We start from the raw sequence: 12,999 nt of genomic DNA, 5'->3' as shown, positions 1-12,999 counted from the left end.
ACGTGCTGTTGTTGTGTGTGGGGCGCATATGGAAATTGACCACAACCGGGTTGAGGTGCTGCCACCCACAATGGGCAGGGAGGGAGGAAGGGAGGTGGTTGGTGAAATACCATAATGTTTATGTTGTGTGAGAAAGGTTTTTTTTTTCGCTTCGTTCTCGACGTGGGGCTGGATTTATGTCCATCTTCACAATTAGAATGTACAGTTGGGGGGCAAATTTGTGACACTTTTCAATTTATCATTCCATTTAAATAAAAAAAACTTTCTTGTAAACGGTGAAGTATTAAATTATGAAACAAGTAACTATGCTCAAGTGTCCATTTGGACATGTGTTGCTAACAGAGTAAAACAAGTTCATCCCAAATGTTAGCCAAATGTTTAAAGTGACTCATTTTAAATTTTCGAGGAATTGTGATTTAGGCGATTCACTTCAACATTTTAGTTATTATTATTAAGAAAAAAAGCTCTATTCTTTAAATTTTATGTCACTCGACTTTGACCAAAGTCGAAAGGGGGAGGGAAAAATAAAAAAAAGGAATTACAGATTATGCTAGTAACATTTAAATGAAAAAAGTGAAAAACATTTAAATGAAAAAAGTGCATTTTTAACAAGCCCAGTTGTTTTGCAATCATTTGTTTTCAAAATATCAAAGCTTTGACAATTTTTTTTTCTTACGTTACTGTACATCTGAATTTAACAAAAAATTAATATATTTTTAACCGCCCTAAAAATACGAAATATGATTTTCAGTGCACGAAAATGCATTTAAAATTGTTTTCAGTGATTAAAATTTTTATTTCATAAAAATTTAGAAGTTTTTTGAAGCAATATTTTTTGCCCCTTGATTTTGCGGGTCGCTTCTGAAGGGTGGAGTGACGACGTAAACTTTTTAAAAATATTCGCATCAGCATTAGATACTTTTAGAAATTTTTTGCGTTCGTATAACTGTAATTATTTCTAAAGAATTGAGGGGAACCTTTTACCATATTTTTGAAAATTACGATTTAATAATGAAATTTCATTTTTGTTGTATTTAGCTCAAATTGAAAACTCATATCGTCTAATGCGTTGCGTGAAAATTTATTGGACTGTTTTTTTAGTTTTTGATTAATTTTCAGTCTTTTTCAAATTGTTTTGTAATGTAGCTTAAATATAACGAAAATATGATTTTAAATTTTGAAAACCTGGAATTTCCTAAGCTTTTGAATTTTATTGTACAGTCCGGACTAGATTATCTGAAGGCCTTGTAAAAATTTCACTTCGGATAATCAAATCACGAGTTTTTTTCTTTGTCGAGCTTAACTAGATTTGTAATTTTCAGATTCAATATGGCAACCAAAATGGCGGTGATGAAATATTGAAAAAATGCATTTGATAATTTAATTATCCTTTTAAAGTTCACTAAAATGGGGTCGCAGAACTCGAATTTGATGTCAAGTAAGAAAAAATATGTTCATTAAAAAGATGTTTTCGAATGTACACGAAGAAAAAAGTTGTCTAGAATTTGAGCAATTCTCTCAGATTTCGGTCTTTCGTTTTTTTTCTGTATTTTTTAATCCGACTGAAACTTTTTTGGTGCCTTCGGTATGCCAAAAGAAGCCATTTTGCGTCATTAGCTTGTCTATATAATTTTCCATACAAATTTGGCAGCTGTCCATACAAAAATGATGTATGAAAATTAAAAAATATGTATCTTTTGAAGAAATTTTTTAATCGTTTTGGTATCTTCGGCAAAGTTGTAAGTATGGGTTGGGTAGTCCTTATCCATACTTACAACTTTGCCGAAGACACCAAATCGATCAAAAATTCCTTCAAATGATACAGGTATATAAAAAAATAATACACGGAATTTTTTTTGGTGATTTTTTATTTAACTTTTTGTCACTTGATTTGCAAAAAAACACTTTTTTTATTTTTTTGATATAGTTAAGGTGACATCAAATGCCAACTTCTCAGAAATTTCCAGGTTGTGCAAAAAATCTTTGAACGTGTTATGATTTTTTTAATCAATACTGATTTTTTTTCAAAAAAGCGAAATATTCCTCGCAAAAAATTTTCAACTTCATTTTTCGATTTAAAATCAAATTTGCAATCAAAAAGTTTTTTAGTGAAATTTTGATAAAGTGTTCCGTTTTCAAGTTAAAGCTACTTTTAGGTAACTTTTTTGAAATTTGTCGCAGTTTTTTATTTTTCGAAATTAGTGCATATTTTTACCCAATTTTGTAAAAATATATGTAGTCCTTATCCATACCTACAACTTTGCCGAAGACACCAAATCGATCAAAAAAATCCTTCAATAGATACAGATTTTTGGATTTTAATACATCATTTTTGTATGGACAGCTGTCAAACTTGTATGGAAAATTATATGGACAAACTAATGATGCAAAATGGCTTCTTTGGGCATACCGAAGACTAAAAAAAAAAAAATAAACCGGATTAAAAAATACAAAAATTAAAATTAAAGAAAAAATACCGATTTCGTAGAGATTTGCTCTGCTATGAAATTGTTGTATTGAATTTGAATTGGTGAAATAAGTCAATCCAAGGTATTTTGGGAAATTTGTGATAATTTAAAAAATTCCTCTAATGTAATTTATGATCAAAGTTCACAGTTAGAAAAAATCAGTGAGGAAAACATCATGACATCTGCGTTTTTTTGATTATCGGTAATTTTCTCCGTGTAAAAATAGCCTGAGAAGGGGATAGCAGGCGAGTTTCTTATTAAAATATTGTCAAGAATTTTGTTTATTACAAAATTTGGCTAAATGGATGAAATTATGAATTATGTAAATTTAAAGATTTAGCTTTAAAAATGAATTTAATATATTAAAATGTCCCTATAGATGATTTCTTGAATGCTTCTTCATTACGTAATTTTCAACTTTAAACCTATTAGATGTTTGGTTATCACTAGTAATTTTTTAAATTACTGACCCATAGTACAAGGTTGCCTGCAGTAACACCAGTAGCAGTGGGGGTGGCCAGGCCGTGGCCGAGTGGCGCGCTGGCCAGTGACGATTTATGCGTGTGAGTTCCCCTCAAACCTCCGGTCCCTTCCCCTCCAAATCATCCTCGTGCGGAATTCATAATCTTGGACTTCCCCTCTGGGGCCACAGGGCCCGTCCCGGGAGGAGTTGATTTGTCTGGTGGCCGTATAAATTTCTTCATTTCCTCTTGGCTCATTGTTTTTATTTTTGTATTAATTTTATTATATACAACAGTTTCGGATTTCGAAGCCGGGCCGGGCCGGGCCGGAACGTGGTGCTGGCTGGAAGTGATTTGTTTACAATCAATTTTTATTTTGTATACAATCGAGGGGTCCACCCAAGTCCGGGTATTAAGGTTTCACCGCTCGGTGTAACATATGGCAAGGTGTGAAGATTTTTTCCCGCATTCATTTGGGTACGGAAAATGCGTTACGGTTTGGAGGAGGTTATTTTGAGATCGCCGTGGTGTTCCGAGGGGGGATTTTGTTGGCGTTGTTGTTGTTGCTTTTCGTGGATGGTAGACTGAAATAATTACTATTTACAATTTGCTAGCTGATATACTAAACCCCCCTTTCGACGATGGGGTGGGATTTCGAAGACGGAGAGAGGAAGTTGTGTTGATTTTATAGAGATTCATTTTTTATTCGGGAAGAAAAATATGCAGCTTTTTTATTATTCTCTCTTGTTTTTCTGCGAACAGCTATAATAAATGACGGTAACATTTCAATCGGAGGCGAAATATGTGAAAACGCATTTAATTCTCTTGTTTTAGCTACAGCTTAGTTAAAAAACGACCTATCTAAAGATGTACACAATACGCTTCGAAAAAAAAACCGCGTGGATTACGGAGTTCCGGCGGACTTGGACACGGCGATGGCAGAAGTACTGCCACCACTGCCACTGGAGGATACAGGGGAGGAGGAGGTCTTTCCGGTGAGCTTCTGCCGCTTGACCCAGCACAGGATGTTGACCCAGGCGAAGGCACACGAGCCGACGTACACGACGCGGAACTTGGGAGGCACCAGCAGGAAGTTGACGGTCTGCGCCGGCAGCCAGAACAGACAGGACCGGGCGAAGGTAGGCACGAATTTTTGCTTGCACTCCTCGACGATGCTGGGCTGGCGCTCCATCATGGCCATTCCTGGGAAGAGAGGGAGGATGTTAATATTAAATATTATGGTGCCTGTTCAAAGGTCAAACAATGTAGATGTGAGAGATGATTTTTCCTGAAAGTGCTATAAATCTATAGCATCATTATCTTGGATTTAAAACAAGATTTTTCTCTATATTGGGTTATATTTAAAAAAAAAACAATAAAAAACCTAGAAAACATTTTGCTATCATTCTAATAATAAAAGCATTTGTTTTTGCTTTTCAATAAATCTTTCATAATCCGACTTCTTGACAGTTTTCACTCCAAATTTTGTTTAACATTTTAACATTTTAACATTTTAACATTTTAACATTTTAACATTTTAACATTTTAACATTTTAACATTTTAACATTTTAACATTTTAACATTTTAACATTTTAACATTGTAACATTTTAACATTTTAACATTTTAACATTTTAACATTTTAACATTTTAACATTTTAACATTTTTACATTTTTACATTTTAACATTTTAACATTTTAACATTTTAACATTTTAACATTTTAACATTTTAACATTGTAACATTGTAACATTTTAACATTTTAACATTTTAACATTTTAACATTTTAACATTTTAACATTTTAACATTTTAACATTTTAACATTTTAACATTTTAACATTTTAACATTTTAACATTTTAACATTTTAACATTTTAACATTTTAACATTTTAACATTTTAACATTTTAACATTTTAACATTTTAACATTTTAACATTTTAACATTTTAACATTTTAACATTTTAACATTTTAAAATTTTAACGTTTTAACATTTTAACATTTTAACATTTTAACATTTTTTTAGTTTTTAGTTTTTAGTTTTTAGTTTTTAGTTTTTAGTTTTTAGTTTTTAGTTTTTAGTTTTTAGTTTTTAGTTTTTAGTTTTTAGTTTTTAGTTTTTAGTTTTTAGTTTTTAGTTTTTAGTTTTTAGTTTTTAGTTTTTAGTTTTTAGTTTTTAGTTTTTAGTTTTTAGTTTTTAGTTTTTAGTTTTTAGTTTTAGTTTTTAGTTTTTAGTTTTTAGTTTTTAGTTTTTAGTTTTTAGTTTTTAGTTTTTAGTTTTTAGTTTTTAGTTTTTAGTTTTTAGTTTTTAGTTTTTAGTTTTAGTTTTTAGTTTTTAGTTTTTAGTTTTTAGTTTTTAGTTTTTAGTTTTAGTTTTTAGTTTTTAGTTTTTAGTTTTAGTTTTTAGTTTTTAGTTTTTAGTTTTTAGTTTTTAGTTTTAGTTTTTAGTTTTTAGTTTTTAGTTTTTAGTTTTAGTTTTTAGTTTTTAGTTTTTAGTTTTTAGTTTTTAGTTTTTAGTTTTTAGTTTTTAGTTTTTAGTTTTTAGTTTTAGTTTTTAGTTTTTAGTTTTTAGTTTTTAGTTTTTAGTTTTTAGTTTTTAGTTTTTAGTTTTTAGTTTTTAGTTTTTAGTTTTTAGTTTTTAGTTTTTAGTTTTTAGTTTTTAGTTTTTAGTTTTTAGTTTTTAGTTTTTAGTTTTTAGTTTTTAGTTTTTAGTTTTTAGTTTTTAGTTTTTAGTTTTTAGTTTTTAGTTTTTAGTTTTTAGTTTTTAGTTTTTAGTTTTAGTTTTTAGTTTTTAGTTTTTAGTTTTTAGTTTTTAGTTTTTAGTTTTTAGTTTTTAGTTTTTAGTTTTTAGTTTTTAGTTTTTAGTTTTTAGTTTTTAGTTTTTAGTTTTTAGTTTTTAGTTTTTAGTTTTTAGTTTTTAGTTTTTAGTTTTTAGTTTTTAGTTTTTAGTTTTTAGTTTTTAGTTTTTAGTTTTTAGTTTTTAGTTTTTAGTTTTTAGTTTTTAGTTTTTAGTTTTTAGTTTTTAGTTTTTAGTTTTTAGTTTTAGTTTTTAGTTTTTAGTTTTTAGTTTTTAGTTTTTAGTTTTAGTTTTTAGTTTTTAGTTTTTAGTTTATTAACTTATTTCTTTAAAAAAACTCACCAGTGAAGAAGATCACCAGCAGCGGTGGCGTCAGGATGAACTGGTCCAGCAGCAGCTTCCGAAGCACGATTCGTTTGGCAGTACCGGGAAAAGTCTTATCGAGCCATTTGTACCTGTTGATTGTGGAGGGTTTGGGGGAATTCAAGTAAGAATGGGTTAGGTTAGGTTTTGATTGCTACAAATTTCTTAGGTGTATCCTCGTAATTTCATTCGGTGCAAGTGCAATTTAACCAATCTGACGTGAGACCAACATTGTGCCATTTACCTTTCCGCAAGAAGCATTCCTGAGCAAATGTGAGAATGATTGCAACATGGTTATGGATTTTGGGTTAGAAGCTTGACTCATGAAATTTTCAGTGACGCCCTGCTAGGTTTTGGGGGGAGGAAACTTGTTAGCGCTATTCGAAAATGGGGTTTCGTTTGTTATGGAAGAAACAAAGAAGAAAATAAATATTCGCATGCAGATACCAGGGGAGAAGAAAAATATTTTTCCGAGAAAAGAAAAGAATTTTTCCATTAGATGCATTCCGGTTTTGCGTGCTTGTCTTCTCAGGCTAGAAAACCCACCAATTGTAGAGGATCGGTGAGTAGACGAACGTTCCCATGATGGCGTATCGTCCCAGCGTTGGCTTGTCGATGTCTTGCGGGGGATCAGTCTAGGAAAAAAAAAAACATTCAGGACAAGATTTACAAGGTTATGTTTGCACACCAAACATAAACAGAAGACCACCTACCAGGAATTTCCTCGTGATTGTTTGCTGAGAAAATTCTGCCCCCACGTACAGCGTCCCGTACACGAGACCATTTCCCGCCAACGGGTGTTTGTTGAAAAAGCTTCCGAAAGCTCTCAACAGTGTTGCCATCTCTTTCTGGACGGGCAACCCACTCTTGCACACTCTGAGGAAGGGAATTTCATTTTAATGCCAATGAAATCTTGGAACTTATTCAAGAATTAGGTAACTTACCTTCAAAAAAAGTATAATTTGAGCACTTTTGAAGAGGCTTCGAGCTTTCGACGTTGGTCTCGAGTACTGATCAGACTTTGCAAAAAAACTGCTGAAATCAGACACGGGACGACTTCGACTTCACAACCTGAGACTTTTCCTGAGCTTGTTAACACACATGTGTTGTGCGGTTGATTGATTGCCAAAGTTGCTTTAGTGCCTTCCGGGTGACAAATTGCAGTACAAAACCGATATCAAAACATCTAAAATCACAACGAAACGTGCATCATTTCACAACACAAAACACACTTGACGCCCTCCGGCTGTGAGTTAGAAATCAATTTCACGTCCAGGTCAACGAGACGACACTTCAATACGGGTGTGGATCATGCGCACTGAGGGTTCAGCTCGAGGGAAAGCTTCCTCTCGTGTTATGAAGTATCACAACGTGGTCGGCGGTGCACGTGTTCTGTTTTGGGGCTCAACTTTAGCGGCTGGTTTGTTTTGCTCGGCGAGTTTAGATGGAGTGAGAGGACGCACAGTTGGAGTAAGTGTATTTGGTGAAATTTCATCATTTTATTTATAAATATTTGTTCAAATTGGTATTTTATAAACTGCAGCAAAAAAATACGTTGAGGAATTGTTGCTATTTTTTAATTTTTTTGAGTGTATTTTTATGATGATGATTTTTTTCCAAATCTATTCATTCTATTTTTTTCGAGCCTTCGAATAATTTCTGAAAATTTATGAAATTATTGTACAATTTATTTATGAATTTCAAATCTTTTAACAAAAGCATGTTTAATTTTCCAATTTTGAATAATTCTTAAAAAGGACTTTAAGATTATGAGAAGGTCCGAATCACTTGGTGGATTGAATATCGCTTTAGAATATTTGTTTAGTCATTTGATTTAGAAAACAACACTAGATTGATGATATTTTGGTTGATATTACATAAACAACTGGCGATGAAAAAAGTTACATGGGATCCGTTGTATAATTACTTTTAAAACAACAATTTTAAAAGATTTCATAAACAATTAAAAATACCTTAAGACGCAACGTTCTGAGATTTTTGATCAATAAATAAAACTTCTAGATTTGATAAAATTCTGCAATTATTTCAAAAGAGTTACTTTTCCGAGAATGAAAATTTAAGTTTTTTACGACGTTAAACAAACATCTAACATAAAACAAAATGATTTATATAATTTAAAGACTTGATTTTCTATTGTACTTGGTAATGCTTGAGTATCAAATCATACATGAATTTTGTTTCAGAAATCCACGTAGATTTTATGTCAAATTATTATCACTTCACCAATAAAACTTTTCCACAAAATCAGGAGGCAACAAAAAAAAAAAGCCAAAAATTTGAACTTTCATTGGAATAACTTTAAGATTAATTGTTACCTATTTGTAATACATTGTCAAACGATTATTTATGCCTTTCTATCAAATGAATAAAAAAATAATGTGCAAATTTGTGATAACTGAAACAAATTGTTAAGCATTTTATGATACTTTACGCTCTATATGTTTGTCAATAATGGTAAAAATTCGATTTTTTTTTATTTTTTGACCCACCTCGACCTTGCCCAGAGCTGAAACTTGATATCAAAATATTTACCAGCTTAACCCTCTACAACCCAACCCCGCCTTTAGACGGGCTTCGATTTAAAAAATCGCCAAAAATCAATTTTGCATCCAATTTTTGATCTTTAAAAAGCATCGGAAAGAAAAACTCTTAATTTTTTTTTGTAAATTTATGGTTTGAAAGTTTTACTTGTTATATGTGACTTTGCCAATGTTTTTAAAAATGTCATTTTTTAGGGGTCAGCTTTGGCTGTGTGTTTTACTAACATTTCCTATATTTTAAGTAAAAAGAAGTATGCAGTAATTATTGTAGTGTCCCAGACTATGCCTATACGCATTTTTTACAATTTAAATGTTAATGGTGCCATTTTATAACAGAAAATGTGAAAAACAAGCAAAACATTGAAAAAGTGACTGTAAAAAGATGAAAAAATTAGATTGGCAAAATGTAATGTTGGTAGGAGGTGGTAGAATAGACCAAATACTACCAAAAACAAAAATAAACTAAACAAGAAAAATTCAAATTAAAATATAAAAACATAAAACAAGAGAAGTTATGTTTTTCGTAGAACTAAAGTTACTCAAAATGACCTCCTGAACACGGGAAAAATAAAAATTTTCGAAAAAAAAATTTGGGTAGTAGAGGGTTAAATGAATTGAATAGAATGTGATAAATTTCAAGCATTCTATCCATTCTATTGTAATCCGAATAAAATGTTATCATCCGAAAATTCTGTTTTTTAGCTTTTTGAAAGTATGGAAATGAAAATTTGTTAAATCGTTGTAGTGATAACGTCATGCGAAATATTAGGGGAAATTCTCGTATGTTTGCCAGGTTAAGCTCTCGCTCCTAACTCCATCCAATTTGCTGATTTTCACTGTTTAAACAACTAATTTTGCAAAACTTTTGATAGAAACTTGCTTGCTCACTTCTTATTGAGCTATTTATCACTCGATTTCAGTTGAAAACGCTTTTAATTCGCTTTAATTGAATGTCAAAGTTCTGACCTGCCAACATTAGAGGCACGCTGGAATTAGATGCTGTTCCCCTATTTCATGTATTTTTAAACCATTTTTTCTAAATCTGATGGAAAATTGTTTTACAACAATAATTCCTTAAATTTTTAACTGAATTTAGGCTGGTACAGATTTTATTTAAAGTTTTTGTCACCACCCTTCCCGCTTCAAACTCGGCTCGAAAAATCAAAAGGCAAATAAAAATATTCAAAATTTCAATGAAAATTCAAGTGCAATCATCTGAAATCAATTTAAAATGCATTCCCCTGCGTTTAGAACATTTTTAAGCGTGTTTGGGTTCATTGGAAAAGATTTTTGAAAAATTTTCGATGTTGGACATCGCAAAAAGTTTTTTTTCGTCAAATCTAACTTTTTTTTGAAAACTAATGAATGCAAAATAACTGAACTAGTGTAAAATGCATTTTAAAACACTTTTTTCATTCAATTGTTGAAATGATGGCTTGTTATTTAAATTTTTATATTTTAGGGTTTTGAACCTTAAGCTATGATGTAGATATATAAAATTAGTTTTCTCAGATTCTCAGCTTTTGACCTATTCAATTTATAACAAGATTGCTCTTTTAAAAGTGTAATTTCATTAAAACCATTTACTTAAGCTTATCGACTTAACAAAAATTGAAACAGTTTCATGTTACGATTTTGATATTGCTTTTTGTGTTTTTTTTGTGTTCAAGGATTTTGCAAGGAAAAAAAATATTTAAAATTAGGCCGCAAAAATAGCATAGTTTTTATTTTCTGGAATTATTAAATGTCGCGAGATTTCATGGAAATTAAAATTGTTGTGATAATTATTTCGCCGCTATCTTAAAAAATACTAATCATTTGAACTTTTTATTTTTTTAATAATGATATAATCAGTCACAAAAGATTAACAGTCCAGACTCGATTATCCGAAAGCCTTGACAACACTTCACTTCGGATAATGGAATCTTCGGTTAATCGAATCACAAAAAAAAAACACTCCAAAGTTATTTAGAATTTTTAAATCTATGATGGCGGCTAAAATGGCCAAACAAAAATATTTAATAGCCAATCAACCATTTATATTTGACTACAGTCATCCCTCATATTCGGAACAGTTTACAGATCGGCCAATGTTCAAAAAATCAGAGAAAATCGATGATTGAACTTAATGATTCGCTTTTACCTTCATTTGAAAGATTTTCTTGCGATCTTTCGATTGCTGTATAGAACAACTACAAATTTTAACTTGTATATCAAGTTTTTGAAGAAAAACTTTAGCTCTTGAAATCCACAAATTCGGAACACTTTTTTCTTACGGATGTAAACAAACTTTGGTTCTCTCCATGAGTACATAATTTTTACAAAATAATTACTTCACGCACTGAAACCAATGCACTTAAGCTTAGTTATGTTTTATGAATGGTCTGATAACTTTTTTTGTGAACATATCAGTTACATTCAGGTGTTCCACAATTGTGGGAGGCACAATAACATCCCACAATCATGGAACAGGCAATTTGGAGCCAGAGTTTTGCCGCTATTGATAAAATAGTCTGGAAATGAGGTTTTTTGTTCAAAAAGTACTACTATTACTAGTGAAATAGCAAGAGAATGTCTAAATGAAGGTCCTAAAAATAGTAGAGTCGACAGAAAAGCTACATTTGCCATGTAATTGACAAATTACCACAAAAGTGTTCCGAATTTGTGGGTGTTCCGAATATGTGGGATGACTGTACAATGAGGTCGCAGGACACGAATTCGATGCTAAAAATAAGAAAATAAAAGAAATCGAAAAAAAATTAGGATAATCGAGGCTTCGGATAATCGAGTCTGGACTGTTTTTTTTTTATTTTGCGTTTCGAATTTATCCCATCAATTTCGTTATTTCAGCACTATATTTGTTCAGTCTTTACTCTTAGCTGATATCTGAACAAACTTTCAACAGCTGTGTTATTTAAAGTGGAGAAAGCGTGTATCTCTCTCACCAGATGTCAATAGAAGTAAGCGAGATATACGTCTACAAGTCTAAACTTGTTCTTAGGATATGACTTTATGCCGCTCAGGTAAAATATAAAATAATCATTTGAGTTTTTTTCAACGTTTAATGATGAAAATAACTTCTAAAAAACATCTTTGACTTTTTTCACAGATTTCTGGAAACTGATAATTTTCACCTTCTCACACGATGTTTTGAATATTAGGGTTATTCACCATTAAATTTGTCATGTGATTTTCAATAACACTTTTCCACTGTGCGTCATTTGTCGCTGTCGTCACATTTAAAATTGATTATGTTTTTCCTCTTTCACCGCCGGCAAACTCACCGAAAAAAAACACACACACAAAATCTCCCAAGGTCTGGGCGCCGCCACCAGAAAAACAAATGTTTTCCGAAGAATTTTTCCGACTATTTCGTCGAATCTTCGTCACTGTCGGTTCTGCCGCCACCACCTCGGTTCAGATGAAAGTGGCGGAAAACTAACGATTGTTGCGGGAATCTTGACCTTGACAAATGCGGTTCACGTTGGGGAAGATTCCCGTTGTTGTTCAAACAAGTTGCGCTCGAGTAGGTGCCGCCGGCGATACTGTTTTGACGAGCGACTTAGTCCGATCTACTATGTTGATGTGGTCTCGATTTGTTAGCTGGCGGTGTTGTTGTGCTGTGCGACACTCTGAGAGTGAGTGAGTGATCACACCGATATCGGGGACGACAGTGATGGTCGGAATGGTTGGGACAATTTATCAAATTTCTAAACAAAATGTGGATTAATGGAGTACATCGTAAAACACTCAGCTTTTGCATTAAATATTTCGAAATAACAAAATAACACTGAAATATTCGAAACATCACGTCTGGCAATGTTTTACAGCTTGTGTGGCGGCTGTGTTCATAAAACATATCAGAATAGAACAGCCGCCACCGCCGGGGAGAGCCGCCGCTATCAATTTATATTAATCAACTGGGTCGTTTTGATTATAAAGATTGTAGTAAATTGTTTGCACTTCAAGCGCATCGGTGGAGGAGTGGTGTGACGTAAATATATTGTACACAGTAAGAAAAAAAGATGGTAAAATTTAATCAAAAAAAGAAATCATTTCTTGTTGGACTATTGTTCAAAACTCCTATTTACTAACTGAATATTGTTCATTAGGCTATTGTAAGCTTCTGAGTGAAATATGAGCAAAATTGGTCAACATCTATTGATACAATAGGGTGCAGTTGTATGGACAAAATCGAAAAAATATAGAGAGAAAATAGTTTTCCTTTAATAATCTCAGAGGGTCAATTAAAATATCAAAAAATAAAACCTCATTAAAAATTTAATTTATACTTTGTCTAACAGACGAAAGCTGTATAATTTGATCCTGAGAAGTAATTCGCGATTTTTCT

At 31.6% G+C, this 12,999-nt stretch overlaps 1 protein-coding gene across 2 annotated transcripts; it reads right to left on the bottom strand.

Moving 5' to 3' along the window:
* Positions 1–3,617: 3,617 nt before the first annotated feature.
* On the bottom strand, positions 3,618–12,261 carry LOC6037694 (mpv17-like protein). 2 transcript variants are annotated; one of them, XM_038257784.1, is made up of 6 exons: positions 11,933–12,261; positions 7,032–7,273; positions 6,801–6,963; positions 6,634–6,722; positions 6,067–6,179; positions 3,618–4,132 (listed from the first exon to the last, which is right to left on the bottom strand). In XM_038257784.1, exons 3-6 carry the CDS (start codon positions 6,927–6,929, stop codon positions 3,834–3,836), a joined length of 630 nt encoding a protein of 209 aa, XP_038113712.1. In that variant the 5' UTR covers positions 6,930–6,963; positions 7,032–7,273; positions 11,933–12,261; the 3' UTR covers positions 3,618–3,833. The 2 variants fall into 2 exon arrangements, with proteins under 2 accessions (XP_038113712.1, XP_038113713.1); XM_038257785.1 differs by having other exon boundaries at positions 12,113–12,259.
* Between the last annotated feature and the right edge of the window lie 738 nt (positions 12,262–12,999).

This window comes from Culex quinquefasciatus, chromosome 2 (genome assembly GCF_015732765.1).
Source record: "Culex quinquefasciatus strain JHB chromosome 2, VPISU_Cqui_1.0_pri_paternal, whole genome shotgun sequence".
In the NCBI taxonomy this organism is placed as follows: domain Eukaryota; kingdom Metazoa; phylum Arthropoda; class Insecta; order Diptera; family Culicidae; genus Culex; species Culex quinquefasciatus.
This window is presented reverse-complemented; position numbering and strand designations above follow the sequence as displayed.